General features: G+C 45.4%; 2 protein-coding genes across 2 annotated transcripts; both read left to right on the plus strand.

Moving 5' to 3' along the window:
- Nucleotides 1–1,242: 1,242 nt before the first annotated feature.
- LOC144596093 (gamma-crystallin M2-like) lies at nt 1,243–3,740 on the plus strand. The gene is made up of 2 exons (XM_078404257.1): nt 1,243–1,341; nt 3,465–3,740. Exons 1-2 carry the CDS (start codon nt 1,243–1,245, stop codon nt 3,738–3,740), a joined length of 375 nt encoding a protein of 124 aa, XP_078260383.1.
- Nucleotides 3,741–11,716: 7,976 nt separating this feature from the next.
- On the plus strand, nt 11,717–14,213 carry LOC144596094 (gamma-crystallin M2-like). Its single transcript, XM_078404258.1, has 2 exons — nt 11,717–11,815; nt 13,938–14,213. The coding sequence occupies exons 1-2, from the start codon at nt 11,717–11,719 to the stop codon at nt 14,211–14,213; spliced, it is 375 nt and encodes a 124-aa protein (XP_078260384.1).
- Nucleotides 14,214–16,341: the final 2,128 nt, after the last annotated feature.

The following is a 16,341-nucleotide window of genomic DNA, read 5'->3' on the forward strand; positions in this document are numbered from 1 at the left end:
CCTACATTTGTCTTAACTAATCTTTTTCTCTTGACATATCTATAAAAGCTTTTGCAGTCAGTTTTTATGTTCCTTGCCAGTTTTCCCTCATAATCTATTTTCCCTTTCCTAATTAAGCCCTTTCTCCTCCTCTGCTGGTCTCTGAATTTCTCCCAGTCCTCTGGTATGCTACTTTTTCTGGCTAATCTGTATGCTGCATCTTTTGTTTTAATACTATCCTTGATTTCCCTTGTTAGCCACGGATGCACTACCTTTCCTGGTTTGTTCTTTTGCCAAAATGGGATGAACACTTGTTGTAGTTCATCCATGCGACCTTTAAATGCCTTCCATTGCATGTCCACCGTCAACCCTTTCAGCATCAATTGCCAGTCTATCTTGGACAATTCACGCCACATACCCTTGACAATTCACGCCTCATACCCTCTGCAGCCATCCTTAAACTATCCTTAAACCATACTTAAACTGTGACCCCTTGTTCTGGACTTCCCCAACATCGGGAACAATCTTCCTGCATCTAGCCTGTCCAACCCCTTAAGAAATTTGTAAGTTTCTATAAGATCCACCCTCAATCTTCTAAATTCCAGCGAGTACAAGCCGAGTCTATCCAATCTTTCTTCATATGAAAGTCCTGCCATCCCAGGAATCAATCTGGTGAACCTTCTCTGTACTCCCTTTATGGCAAGAATGTCTTTCCTCAGATTAGGAGACCAAAACTGTAAGCTATGCTCCAGGTGTGGTCTCACCAATTTGGCCCAGAACATTTAAACAGAGTCAAAGCAGAATGAAAAAGGATCTGAGGTCATCTAAAAACCTGAAATCAGGGGCCTTTGTCTGCCGTGCTAGAAGGTTTTATGTTAACTTTGTCTTTTTGCTGATATATACTACTGAAACCATTAGAATAACAAAGGTATTTCCAACAGTGGCATTTTGGTTCAGCATATAAATACCCTGCTGCATGAGGCAGTGTTGTATACAGGTGGATCTCCAGACTGAAGCTCAAAATGGGAAAGGCAAGGCAGCTCCCCATGTGTTCAGGATTTGCCAATAATGTTTCAACCAGATGAAAAATAATAACTCACCTGTTTAATTTCCCCACAGATCATCTTCTACGAGGACAGGAACTTCCAGGGCCGGCACTATGAGTGCAGCACTGACTGTGCTGATCTGTCTCCTTACTTCAGCCGCTGTAACTCCATCCGTGTGGACAGTGACTGGTGGGTGGCGTACGAGAGACCCAACTACATGGGGTACCAGTATGTCCTGAACAGGGGGGAGTATCCTGACTACCAGCGCTGGATGGGATTCAACGACAACATCAGGTCCTGCCGCACCTACCCTCAGGTGAGTGGAAGACACATAAACTTTAATGTACTGTAACTCCGTTGTGTTGGGACCTGTTAACAATGTTCTTTCTTGGAGATTAATCTCCATCACTAAACTATTTTTTATATCAAAGTTAAGGTTTTTATTGTTCTTCCTTTTTTCTGTCGTTCGTGACTTTAATCTTCCTGCTTTATGCTATTTCAAATTTTGGTGTAAGTTTGAAATGAAGCATGAAACAGCAGGCTTCACTAAAACACTTCTCGCTTCTTAGCTGGGGTTCTCTTCTGAAGAAGGGTCTCGACCCGAAACGTCACCCATTCCTTCTCTCCAGAGATGCTGCCTGACCTCCTGAGTTACTCCAGCTTTTTGGGTCTATCTTCGGTTTAAACCAGTTCCCTCCTACACACTTCTCTTTAAACGTTGCACAAGTGTTTATTGCATTCATGTGGAGTTTTCACATTTGGGGCAGATTTAACTGGCATTTCCCTTGGCATGGACAGTACTGGGTGGGTTTGTACTCTTGTCATGGACATGCAGAGCTGCAAATATTGTCCTACAAATCCTATTTTGGATGGGCTTTTAGAATTAGCAAGTGTTGAAATTATTTGAAATTATTATGCCATCTAACCCTTGTGCACATTCTGCTTGGAACTAAATCAAAGTTTCTATTCACTAAATAGACTGAATCTAAATAGCAGATTCCCCCCGATTCCCAAGATAATATTGGAATACAGGTCCTTCCCAGGTAATGGATGCCTGATTTATGTGCAGCCCCTCTACATTGATGTGTATAGGTGTGTTGAGGAGTGTTACAATGCACAACACAACATAGAAACATAGAAAATAGGTGCAGGAGTAGGCCATTTGGCCCTTCGAGCCAACACTCCCATTCAATGTGACCATGACTGATAATAGACAATAGACAATAGACAATAGGTGTAGGAGGAGGCTATTCGGCCCTTTGAGCCAGCACCGCCATTCAATGTGATCATGGCTGATCATTCTCAATCAGCACCCCGTTCCTGCCTTCTCCCCATACCCCCTGACTCCGCTATCATTAAGAGCTCTATCTAGCTCTCTCTTGAATGCATTCAGAGAATTGGCCTCCACTGCCTTACTGAGGCAGAGAATTCCACAGATTCACAACTCTCTGACTGAAAAAGTTTTTCCTCATTTCAGTTCTAAATGGCCTACCCCTTATTCTTAAACTGTGGCCCCTTGTTCTGGACTCCCCCAACATTGGGAACATGTTTCCTGCCTCTAACGTGTCCAACCCCTTAATAATCTTATACGTTTCGATAAGATCTCCTCTCAAATTCCTTCTAAATTCCAGTGTATACAAGCCTAGTTGCTCCAGTCTTTCCCGTTCCTGCTTTCTCCCCCCATCCCTTGGCCCTAAGATCTATATCTATCACTCTCTCGAAAACATCAGGATCCAACTCAGTGTTGTTGAGAGAACTGGGATGGATCTGCAGACAGTGGCTGGGCAACAAAGCTTCTTCCACTTGCTGGAAATTTGGTTGACACCAATATCCTGAAGGTTGAATTAAACACCCTAGTTGCCCTTGGTTGGCCTATGTTTCCTTTAAATATATTACCTGCTCCATCACCGATGTGAACTGGTTGCATTGAGATTGCTCCCGGTCGTAACATGGGAGGATCTGTAATGATTGATCCTTTAAAGCTCGAAGAAGTCATCTCTTTCTATATTCGGTTTGGGATGCCTTTCTCCATGCCCAGGTTCGGCAATGAAAGCTTCCACTTTCTTCTGAAAGCTCGCCAAAGCATTTCAAATATCTGGACAATACAACCTGAGAACCATTAATAGTGTTCTAGTTGTAATCTTACTGATAATCTACGCACCTTCGAGAAAACAATTACAGTTTACAACATTTCCAAATTACTTTCAATTTTATCTTAGAGGTTTTGCGTTTAATGAATGAATAATAATCCACTGTCAAATGCAACTTAGCTTCTATCTCCATTGATGTATTATCATTCTGGATTGTCCACTTATTGAATGCTCTTGGGCTTAGATCTCACCTGCAACTGTAATAACCTAACGGGAGATAGATACAATCACGAGCATAAATAAAAATACTTTTTGCCGAATGCTTTGATTTGTTGCCTTTCCATTCCAGTACCGAGGGGGCAACTACAGGATGAAGATTTACGAGAGGCCTGACTTTGGAGGGCAGATGATGGAATTCATGGACGACTGTCCCTCCGTCTACGATCGTTTCCGTAACCGTGACATCCACTCCTGTCACGTGATGGATGGTTACTGGACCTTCTATGAACAGCCCAACTACAGAGGCCGACAGTACTTCATGAGACCCGGAGAGTACAGGAAATACAATGACTGGGGCGGCTACAACTCCACCATCGGGTCCTTCAGGCGCATGAGGGACTTCTAGATTGTTGCCTGAAAATATGAATTTGTCACGTTGAAGTATTTCTGAAACACAAATAAAATGCTACTCACTTGATTTTATTTTGGTAATCGCCTCATTGATAACTCGATTTCCATGAAAAGTGGTGGGAATGATAATCCTAATAGGAAGTTGCATATCCTGCCAGATCGATGATGCATTTCCTAGCCCCCCCCACCCCCTCCCCTCCATTTCAATGGTCGCATTGGTCACGGGTGTCCAATGAAATCTGAATTACACTTCTCAGAGGGGAGTACTATTAGTTTAGTATAGTTTATTATTGTCACGTGAACCGAGGTACATTGGCAAGTTTTTAGTTTTTGTGGTACCCAGTCACGCTACCCAGTCACACTACCCAGTCACACACTACCCACACACTACACAGTCACTCACTACTCACTACCCAGTCACTCACTACTCACTACCCAGTCACACTACCCACACACTACCCACACACTACCCACACACTACCCAGTCACACTACCCACACACTACCCAGTCACACTACACACACACTACCCACACACTACCCACACACTACCCACACACTACCCACACACTACCCACACACTACCCATACACTACCCAGTCACACACTACCCACACACTACACACACACTACCCAGTCACACACTACCCACGCACTACCCAGTCACACACTGCCCAGTCACACTACCCACACACAACCCACACACTACCCACACACTACCCACACACTACACAGGAAGGATGAGAGCTTAAGAGGGGTGACATTGCCAGGCAGTGGGAGCACTCAGAACAAAACCACCCTGTACATGGACAATGTCGCCGTCTTCTACTCAGATCTACGGTCGGTCACAGATTGATCAGCATCTCCGACCAGTTTGAGGTGGATCAGTGAGACAGAGGACGGCAGTCACGGTGGCGCAGCGGTAGAGTTGCCGCCTTACAGCGATTGCAGCGCCGGAGACCCGGGTTCCATCCCGACTACGGGTGCTGTCTGTACGGAGATTGTGCTTTCTCCCCGTGACCTACGTGGGTTTTCTCCGAGATCTTCGGTTTCCTCCGACACTCCAAAGACGTACATGTTTGTAGGTTAATTGGCTTGGTAAATGTAAACAATGTCCCTAGTGGGTACAAGAGTGTTAATGTGCGGGGATCGCTGTGGCCCGGTGGGCCGAAGGGCCCGTTTCCGCGCTGTATCTCTAAGCTAAACTAAAAGTAAATTGCGTGAAGAGTGAGGCCATGCTCTTTGGCAACTGACCTGACTGATCTTCCATGCCCTTCCTGTCATTGAAGTCAGATTACAGATAGTTCAAAGGTCTCCAATGGGTAGATTGGAGGTCAGGACCGCACTCGGGATGATGGGAGGATGGTTCAGTTGCCTGATGAAAGCTGGGAAGATATTGTCACTGAATCTGGAGATATACGTTTTCAAACTTCTGTACCTCTTGCCTGATGGGAGAAGATGGAGTGACCGTGGTGAGACCGGGGTCCTTGATTATGTTTGCGGCCTTGCTGAGGTAGCGTGAGACGTGGATAGAGTCAGTGGAGGGTCAGGCAGCATCTCTGGAGAGAAGGAATGGGTGACGTTTCAGGTCGAGACCCTTCTTCAGTTGCCAACTGGCACATTCCAGACTGCAGGAGTACGTGCTGAGAGACATCGAAACAGAAAATAGGTGCAGGAGTAGGCCATTTGGCTCTTCGATCCATTCAATATGATCATGGCTGATCATCCAAAATCAATACCTCGTTCCTGCTTTCTCCCCATATCCCTAAACCCCAAGAGCTAAATCTAACTAACTCTTGAAAACATCCAGTGAATTGGCCTCTCTGGGTGAAAAAGTTTTTCCTCATCTCAGTCCTAAATGGCCTACCCCTTATTCTTAAACTGTGACGCATAGTTCTGGACTCTGGTTCTGGACGACTGGTTCTGGACTCCCCCCAACATCGGGAACATTTTCCTGCATCTACCCTGTCCAATCCTCTAAGAATTTTAAATGTTTCTATAAGATCCCCTCTCATCCTTGTAAATTCCACACTGAAGTTCGGTGCAGCCGACTTGAAGTGGGAGAGGACATTGTTGCTGGACTTTGAGGGGCTCACTGCTGGGGACACCCACCAACAAGGGAAATTGTATCGCTCCAGAGCTCCACCTGCTACATGTTTAAAAAAGGGAATTGCTAACACTGCTGTGTGTAACACGAGCAATATTAAATATAATGACACCAGAAATGTATTAACATTTTTGCACGGTTTTGGTTTTCCACATTTCTTTTGCAAAATAAACTATTTTTGAAATAAACAATTGTCCATTTCTTATTTCCACCCCAAATATGCATAGTTGAACCATTTAGGGACATCTATTATCATACTAACTTAGCCACTGCCACGCCTGGAAGAAAACATAGAAAACATAGAAAATAGGTGCAGGAGGAGGCCATTTGGCCCTTCGAGCCAGCACCGCCATTCATTGTGATCATGGCTGATCATCCACAATCAGTAACCAGTGCCTGCCTTCTCCCCATGTCCCTTGATTCCACTAGCCCCTAGAGCTCTCTCTAATACGTGTCACAGGTCTCCAAGTAATAAACTTGTTGTTCACTTGACAATGCACTAGATAATCCAACCAGCCCATCAGGAGAGCATGGAAAACAATGGATTATCTACAATCGTAGGCCTGGTGTCTATGTTCCATAGAGTCATAGTGTATAGGAGAATGGGAAATTGCCCATGTTGCCCAAGTTGTCTTTCTGGGCTAGTCCGGGCCTATTGGCTACTGTCTAATCCCATTTGCCTGTATTTGGCCATTATGCCTCTGAACCCTTCCTTTCCAGAAATGTGTCCAAATATTTGTTGAAAGTCATAATTTTGTCCACTACTGTAACCTCCTGTGGCACGTCATTCCAGATGTGGGCAACATCTGGGCAACCCCCAGAGTCGAAAAGCTCCCCGATATCTCTCTTAAATCTCTCCCCCCTCTCACACAAAGCCCATTCACTCTAGTTTTAGAATCCTCGACTGTGAAAAAGGCAGATTCCAATTCATCCATGCTCCTCATATTTTTGTCTATATTTGAGTAAGGTCTTGCCTCAACCTCTTTCACTCTTATAAAGTACTAGTCTATCCAACTTCTTCCTGTAACTGAAGCCCAGTAACATCCCGGTGAAAATTTTCTGCACCCTTTCCAACTTAATGACAACCGTCTTACAGTTGGGTGTCCAAAACCGCACACAATTTCACTCCAATTAAAGGATTAAAGAACGTTCTTTTAGGAAAGAGATGGGGAGAAATTTCTGTAGTCAGAGGGTGGTGAATCTGTGGAATTCATTGCCACAGAAGGCTGTGGAGGTCAAGTCAGTGGACATTTTTAAGGCAGAGATAGATAGATTCTTGATTAGTACAAGTGTCAGCAGTTATGGGGAGAAGGCGGGAGAAAGGGGTTAGGAGGAAGAGATAGATCAGCCATGATTGAATGGCGGAGTAGACTTGATGGGCCGAATGGCCTTATTCTACTCCTATTCCTTATGACCTTATGACTTATGGCAACACAAAGATCGGGTAAGACAATCAAGACTTTATTAAAGAGTGTCAATTACAGTGATCACTGAGAGTATTCCCATAACAAACATCCATCTGCTCCTTATATCCACAATTTTCCTTTGATGTGTTGTTTACTGTAGCAGTTACTTAAACATGTTGCCTTCTTCCGAATGGACTTATAACAATTATAATTCATACACCTCCAAAAGACAGGTCAATAAATGCACCGCAATTCCACATAAATTAGAGAACTCGCAGATTGTCCAAAATTTGTCATTGTGATCTCTGGACTTTGTCTCTGGAACTGCCACACCACAATCCTGAGAACTAGGGTTGCCAACTGTCCCTTATTAGATGGGACATACCGTATTTTGGGATAAATTGGTTTGTCCCGTATGGGACCCTTGTCCCATATTAGGCCCGGACAGCGCAGTAGGCCCGAACACTGTAGGCCCAGACACTGTAGGCCCGGACACTGTAGGCCCGGATACTGTAGGCCCGGACACTGTAGGCCCGGACAATGTAGGCCCCGACACTGTAGGCCCGGACACTGTAGGCCCGGACACTGTAGGCCCAGACACTGTAGGCCCGGACACTGTAGGCCCGGACACTGTAGGCCCGGACACTGTAGGCCCGGACACTGTAGGCCCGAACACTGTAGGCCCAGACACTGTAGGCCCGGACACTGAAGGCCCGGACACTGTCTTTGAAATCCAGGACAAAGTCATATTTCATCTTCTGTAAAAAGGATCAGCAGTAAAAATGTGTTAATAATAGAAACATAGACATAGAAACATAGAAAATAGGTGCAGGAGTAGGCCATTCGGCCCTTCGAGCCTGCACGGCCATTCAATTTGATCATGGCTGATCCAACTCAGTATCCCGTACCTGCCTTCTCTCCATACCCCCTGATCCCTTTAGCCACAAGGGCCACATCTAACTCCCTCTTAAATATAGCCAATGAACTGGCCTCAACTACCTTCTGTGGCAGAGAATTCCACAGATTCACCACTCTCTCTGTGAAGAAATACTTTCTCATCTCGGTCCTAAAAGACTTCCCCCTTATCCTTAGAAACATAGAAACATAGAAAATAGGTGCAGGAGTAGGCCATTCGGCCCTTCCAGCCTGCACCGCCATTCAATATGATCATGGCTGATCATCCAGCTCAGTAACCTGTACCTGCCTTCTCTCCATACCCCCTGATCCCTTTAGCAAAAAGGGCCAAATCTAACTCCCTCTTAAATATAGCCAATGAACTGGCCTCAACTACCTTCTGTGGCAGAGAATTCCACAGACTCACCACTCTCTGAGTGAAGAAATGTTTTCTCATCTCGGTCCTAAAAGACTTCCCCCTTATCCTTAAGCTGTGACCCCTGGTTCTGGACTCCCCCAACATCGGGAACAGTCTTCCCACATCTAGTCTCTCCAACCCCTTAAGAATTTTATATGTTTCTATAAGATCCCCCCTCAGTCGTCTAAATTCCAGCGAGTACAAGCCTAGTCTATCCAGTCTTTCTTCATATGAAAGTCCCGCCATCCCAGGGATCAATCTAGTGAACCTTCTCTGTACTCCCTCTAAGGCAAGAACATCTTTCCTCAGATTAGGAGCCCAAAACTGCACACAATACTCCAGGTGCGGTCTCACCAAGGCCCTGTACAACTGCAGTAGAACCTCCCTGCTCCTAAACTCAAATCCTCTTGCTATGAATGCCAACATACCATTCGCTTTCTTCACTGCCTGCTGCACCTGCATGCTTGCTTTCATTGACTGGTGCACCATGACACCCAGGTCACGTTGCATCTCCCCTTATCATATCATATCATATCATATATATACAGCCGGAAACAGGCCTTTTCGGCCCTCCAAGTCCGTGCCGCCCAGTGATCCCCGTACATTAACACTATCCTACACACACTAGGGACAATTTTTACATTTACCCAGTCAATTAACCTACATACCTGTACGTCTTTGGAGTGTGGGAGGAAACCGAAGATCTCGGAGAAAACCCACGCAGGTCACGGGGAGAACGTACAAACTCCTTACAGTGCAGCACCCGTAGTCAGGATTGAACCTGAGTCTCCGGCGCTGCATTCGCTGTAAAGCAGCAACTCTACCGCTGCGCTACCGTACCGCCCTTCTCCTAAACGTTCACCATTCAGGTAATACTCTGCTTTCCTGTTCTTGCCGCCAAAGTGGATAACCTCACATTTATCCACATTATATTGCATCTGCCATGCATTTGCCCACTCGCCTAATCTATCCAAGTCACTCTGCAGCCTCCTAGCATCCTCCTCGCAGCTAACACTGCCACCCAGCTTCGTGTCATCCGCAAACTTAGAGATGTTGCATTCAATTCCCTCGTCCAAATCATTAATATACACTGTAAATAACTGGGGTCCCAGCACTGAGCCTTGCGGTACCCCACTAGTTACTGCCTGCTATTCCGAAAAGGACCCGTTTATTCCTACTCTTTGCTTCCTGTCCACCAACCAATTTTCTATCCACCTCAACACTGAACCCTCAATACCGTGTGCTTTAAGTTTGTACACCAATCTCCTATGTGGGACCTTGTCGAAGGCCTTCTGAAAGTCCAGATATAACACATCGACTGGTTCTCCCTTATCCACTCTACTAGTTACATCCTCGAAAAATTCTATAAGATTCGTCAGACATGATTTGCCTTTTGTAAATCCATGCTGACTTTGTCCGATGATTTCACCACTTTCCAAATGTGATGCTCTCCCATCTTTAATAACTGACTCTAGCATTTTCCCCACTACCGATGTTAGGCTAACTGGTCTATAATTCCCCGTTTTCTCTCTCCCTCCCTTTTTAAAAAGTGGGGTTACATTAGCTACCCTCCAGTCCTCAGGACTACTCCAGAATCTAAGGAGTTTTGAAAAATTATCACTAATGCATCCACTATTTCTGTGGCTACTTCCTTAAGCACTCTGGGATGCAGCCTATCTGGCCCTAGGGATTTATCTGCCTTTAATCCATTTAATTTACCTAACACCACTTCCCGACTAACCTGGATTTCCCTCAGTTCCTCCATCTCATTAGACCCCCGGTCCCCCGCTATTTCCGGCAGACGGTTTATGTCTTCCTTAGTGAAGACAGAACCAAAGTATATGTTCAATTGGTCTGCCATCTCCTTGTTCCCTATGATCAATTCACTTGTTTCCGACTGCAAGGGACCTACATTTGTCTTAACTAATCTTTTTCTCTTGACATATCTATAAAAGCTTTTGCAGTCAGTTTTTATGTTCCTTGCCAGTTTTCCCTCATAATCTATTTTCCCTTTCCTAATTAAGCCCTTTCTCCTCCTCTGCTGGTCTCTGAATTTCTCCCAGTCCTCTGGTATGCTACTTTTTCTGGCTAATCTGTATGCTGCATCTTTTGTTTTAATACTATCCTTGATTTCCCTTGTTAGCCACGGATGCACTACCTTTCCTGGTTTGTTCTTTTGCCAAAATGGGATGAACACTTGTTGCAGTTCATCCATGCGACCTTTAAATGCCTTCCATTGCATGTCCACCGTCAACCCTTTCAGCATCAATTGCCAGTCTATCTTGGACAATTCACACCACATACCCTTGACAATTCACGCCTCATACCCTCTGCAGCCATCCTTAAACTATCCTTAAACCATACTTAAACTTTGACCCCTTGTTCTGGACTTCCCCAACATCGGGAACAATCTTCCTGCATCTAGCCTGTCCAACCCCTTAAGAATTTTGTAAGTTTCTATAAGATCTACCCTCAATCTTCTAAATTCCAGCGAGTACAACCGAGTCTATCCAATCTTTCTTCATATGAAAGTCCTGCCATCCCAGGAATCAATCTGGTGAACCTTCTCTGTACTCCCTTTATGGCAAGAATGTCTTTCCTCAGATTAGGAGACCAAAACTGTAAGCTATGCTCCAGGTGTGGTCTCACCAATTTGGCCCAGAACATTTAAAAAGAGTCAAAGCAGAATGAAAAAGGATCTGAGGTCATCTATAAACCTGAATCAGGGGCCTTTGTCTGCCGTGCTAGAAGGTTTTATGTTAACTTTGTCTTTTAGCTGATATATACTACTGAAACCATTAGAATAACAAAGGTATTTCCAACAGTGGCATTTTGGTTCAGCATATAAATACCCTGCTGCATGAGGCAGTGTTGTATACAGGTGGATCTCCAGACTGAAGCTCAAAATGGGAAAGGCAAGGCAGCTCCCCATGTGTTCAGGATTTGCCAATAATGTTTCAACCAGATGAAAAATAATAACTCACCTGTTTAATTTCCCCACAGATCATCTTCTACGAGGACAGGAACTTCCAGGGCCGGCACTATGAGTGCAGCACTGACTGTGCTGATCTGTCTCCTTACTTCAGCCGCTGTAACTCCATCCGTGTGGACAGTGACTGGTGGGTGGCGTACGAGAGACCCAACTACATGGGGTACCAGTATGTCCTGAACAGGGGGGAGTATCCTGACTACCAGCGCTGGATGGGATTCAACGACAACATCAGGTCCTGTCGCAGTTACCCTCAGGTGAGTGGAAGACACATAAACTTTAATGTACTGTAACTCCGTTGTGTTGGGACCTGTTAACAATGTTCTTTCTTGGAGATTAATCTCCATCACTAAACTATTTTTTATATCAAAGTTAAGGTTTTTATTGTTCTTCCTTTTTTCTGTCGTTCGTGACTTTAATCTTCCTGCTTTATGCTATTTCAAATTTTGGTGTAAGTTTGAAATGAAGCATGAAACAGCAGGCTTCACTAAAACACTTCTCGCTTCTTAGCTGGAGTTCTCTTCTGAAGAAGGGTCTCGACCCGAAACGTCACCCATTCCTTCTCTCCAGAGATGCTGCCTGACCCGCTGAGTTACTCCAGCTTTTTGGGTCTATCTTCAGTTTAAACCAGTTCCCTCCTACACACTTCTCTTTAAACGTTGCACAAGTGTTTATTGCATTCATGTGGAGTTTTCACATTTGGGGCAGATTTAACTGGCATTTACCTTGGCATGGACAGTACTGGGTGGGTTTGTACTCTTGTCATGGACATGCAGAGCTGCAAATATTGTCCTACAAATCCTATTTTGGATGGGCTTTTAGAATTAGCAAGTGTTGAAATTATTTGAAATTATTATGCCATCTAACCCTTGTGCACATTCTGCTTGGAACTAAATCAAAGCTTCTATTCACTAAATATATTGAATCTAAATAGCAGATTCCCCCCGATTCCCAAGATAATATTGGAATACAGGTCCTTCCCAGGTAATGGATGCCTGATTTATGTGCAGCCCCTCTACATTGATGTGTATAGGTGTGTTGAGGAGTGTTACAATGCACAACACAGCATAGAAACATAGAAAATAGGTGCCGGAGTAGGCCATTCGGCCCTTCGAGCCAACACTGCCATTCAATGTGACCATGACTGATAATAGACAATAGACAATAGACAATAGGTGCAGGAGGAGGCCATTCGGCCCTTCGAGCCAGCACCGCCATTCAATGTGATCATGGCTGATCATTCTCAATCAGTTCCCCGTTCCTGCCTTCTCCCCATACCCCCTGACTCCGCTATCCTTAAGAGCTCTATCTAGCTCTCTCTTGAATGCATTCAGAGAATTGGCCTCCACTGCCTTCTGAGGCAAAGAATTCCACAGATTCACAACTGTCTGACTGAAAAAGTTTTTCCTCATCTCAGTTCTAAATGGCCTACCCCTTATTCTTAAACTGTGGCCCCTTGTTCTGGACTCCCCCAACATTGGGTACATGTTTCCTGCCTCTAGCGTGCCCAACCCCTTAATATTCTTATACGTTTCGATAAGATCTCCTCTCAAATTCCTTCTAAATTCCAGTGTATACAATCCTAGTCGCTCCAGTTTTTCCCGTTCCTGCTTTCTCCCCCTATCCCTTGGCCCTAAGATCTATATCTATCACTCTCTCGAAAACATCAGGATACAACTCAGTGTTGTTGAGAGAACTGGGATGGATCTGCAGACAGTGGCTGGGCAACAAAGCTTCTTCCACTTGCTGGAAATTTGGTTGACACCAATATCCTGAAGGTTGAATTAAACACCCTAGTTTCCCTTGGTTGGCCTATGTTTCCTTTAAATATATTACCTGCTCCATCACCGATGTGAACTGGTTGCATTGAGATTGCTCCCGGTCGAAACATGAGAGGATCTGTAATGATTGATCCTTTAAAGCTCGAAGAAGTCATCTCTTTCTATATTCGGTTTGGGATGCCTTTCTCCATACCCAGGTTCGGCAATGAAAGCTTCCACTTCCTTCTGAAAGCTCGCCAAAGCATTTCAAATATCTGGACAATACAACCTGAGAACCATTAATAGTGTTCTAGTTGTAATCTTACTGATAATCTACGCACCTTCGAGAAAACAATTACAGTTTACAACATTTCCAAATTACTTTCAATTTTATCTTAGAGGTTTTGCGTTTAATGAATGAATAATAATCCACTGTCAAATGCAACTTAGCTTCTATCTCCATTGATGTATTATCATTCTGGATTGTCCACTTATTGAATGCTCTTGGGCTTAGATCTCACCTGCAACTGTAATAACCTAACGGGAGATAGATACAATCACGAGCATAAATAAAAATACTTTTTGCCGAATGCTTTGATTTGTTGCCTTTCCATTCCAGTACCGAGGGGGCAACTACAGGATGAAGATTTTCGAGAGGCCTGACTTTGGAGGGCAGATGATGGAATTCATGGACGACTGTCCCTCCGTCTACGATCGTTTCCGTAACCGTGACATCCACTCCTGTCACGTGATGGATGGTTACTGGACCTTGTATGAACAGCCCAACTACAGAGGCCGACAGTACTTCATGAGACCCGGAGAGTACAGGAAATACAATGACTGGGGCGGCTACAACTCCACCATCGGGTCCTTCAGGCGCATGAGGGACTTCTAGATTGTTGCCCGAAAATATGAATTTGTCATGTTGAAGTATTTCTGAAACACAAATAAAATGCTACTCACTTGATTTTATTTTGGTAATCGCCTCATTGATAACTCGATTTCCATGAAAAGTGGTGGGAATGATAATCCTAATAGGAAGTTGCATATCCTGCCAGATCGATGATGCATTTCCTAGCCCCCCCCCCCACCCCCACCCCCTCCCCTCCATTTCAATGGTCGCATTGGTGACGTGTGTCCAATGAAATCTGAATTACACTTCTCAGAGGGGAGTACTATTAGTTTAGTATAGTTTATTATTGTCACGTGAACCGAGGTACATTGGCAAGTTTTTAGTTTTTGTGGTACCCAGTCACGCCTACCCAGTCACACTACCCAGTCACACACTACCCACACACTACACAGTCACACACTACCCAGTCACACTACCCACACACTACCCACACACTACCCACACACTACCCAGTCACACTACCCACACACTACCCAGTCACACTACACACACACTACCCACACACTACCCACACACTACCCAGTCACACTACCCACACACTACCCAGTCACACTACACACACACTACCCACACACTACCCACACACTACCCAGTCACACACTACCCACGCACTACCCAGTCACACACTGCCCAGTCACACTACCCACACACTACCCACACACTACCCACACACTACCCACACACTACCCACACACTACCCACACACTACCCACACACTACCCACACACTACCCACACACTACCCACACACTACCCACACACTACCCACACACTACCCACACACTACCCAGTCACACACTACCCACACACTACACACACACTACCCAGTCACACACTACCCACGCACTACCCAGTCACACACTGCCCAGTCACACTACCCACACACTACCCACACACTACCCACACACTACCCAGTCACACTACACAGGAAGGATGAGAGCTTAAGAGGGGTGACATTGCCAGGCAGTGGGAGCACTCAGAACAAAACCACCCTGTACATGGACAATGTCGCCGTCTTCTACTCAGATCTACGGTCGGTCACAGATTGATCAGTATCTCCGACCAGTTTGAGGTGGATCAGTGAGACAGAGGACGGCAGTCACGGTGGCGCAGCGGTAGAGTTGCCGCCTTACAGCGATTGCAGCGCCGGAGATCCAGGTTCCATCCCGACTACGGGTGCTGTCTGTACGGAGTTTGTGCGTTCTCCCCGTGACCTGCGTGGGTTTTCTCCGAGATCTTCGGTTTCCTCCGACACTCCAAAGACGTACAGGTTTGTAGGTTAATTGGCTTGGCAAATGTAAACAATGTCCCTAGTGGGTACAAGAGTGTTAATGTGCGGGGATCGCTGTGGCCCGGTGGGCCGAAGGGCCCGTTTCCGCGCTGTATCTCTAAGCTAAACTAAAAGTAAATTGCGTGAAGAGTGAGGCCATGCTCTTTGGCAACTGACCTGACTGATCTTCCATGCCCTTCCTGTCATTGAAGTCCGATTACAGGTAGTTCAAAGGTCTCCAATGGGTAGATTGGAGGTCAGGACCGCACTCGGGATGATGGGAGGATGGTTCAGTTGCCTGATAAAAGCTGGGAAGGTATTGTCACTGAATCTGGAGATATGCGTTTTCAAACTTCTGTACCTCTTGCCTGATGGGAGAAGATGGAGTGACCGTGGTGAGACCGGGGTCCTTGATTATGTTTGCGGCCTTGCTGAGGTAGCGTGAGACGTGGATAGAGTCAGTGGAGGGTCAGGCAGCATCTCTGGAGAGAAGGAATGGGTGACGTTTCAGGTCGAGACCCTTCTTCAGTTGCCAACTGGCACATTCCAGACTGCAGGAGTACGTGCTGAGAGACATCGAAACAGAAAATAGGTGCAGGAGTAGGCCATTTGGCTCTTCGATCCATTCAATATGATCATGGCTGATCATCCAAAATCAATACCTCGTTCCTGCTTTCTCCCCGTATTCCTTGATTCCATTAGCCCCAAGAACTAAATCTAACTAACACTTGAAAACATCCAGTGAATTGGCCTCTCTGGGTGAAAAAGTTTTTCCTCATCTCAGTCCTAAATGGCCTACCCCTTATTCTTAAACTGTGACGCATAGTTCTGGACTCTGGTT

The sequence above is a fragment of the Rhinoraja longicauda genome, chromosome 8 (assembly GCF_053455715.1).
Source record: "Rhinoraja longicauda isolate Sanriku21f chromosome 8, sRhiLon1.1, whole genome shotgun sequence".
Lineage (NCBI taxonomy): Eukaryota > Metazoa > Chordata > Chondrichthyes > Rajiformes > Arhynchobatidae > Rhinoraja > Rhinoraja longicauda.

Bases quoted from the DNA above. Each gene is read 5' to 3' on its own strand.
- LOC144596093 (XM_078404257.1), top strand. From the start codon at position 1,243: ATGGGGTACCAGTATGTCCTGAACAGGGGGGAGTATCCTGACTACCAG. The intron at 1,342-3,464 runs GTGAGTGGAAGA...TTTCCATTCCAG, and splicing joins CCTGCCGCACCTACCCTCAG to TACCGAGGGGGCAACTACAG.
- LOC144596094 (XM_078404258.1), top strand. From the start codon at position 11,717: ATGGGGTACCAGTATGTCCTGAACAGGGGGGAGTATCCTGACTACCAG. The intron at 11,816-13,937 runs GTGAGTGGAAGA...TTTCCATTCCAG, and splicing joins CCTGTCGCAGTTACCCTCAG to TACCGAGGGGGCAACTACAG.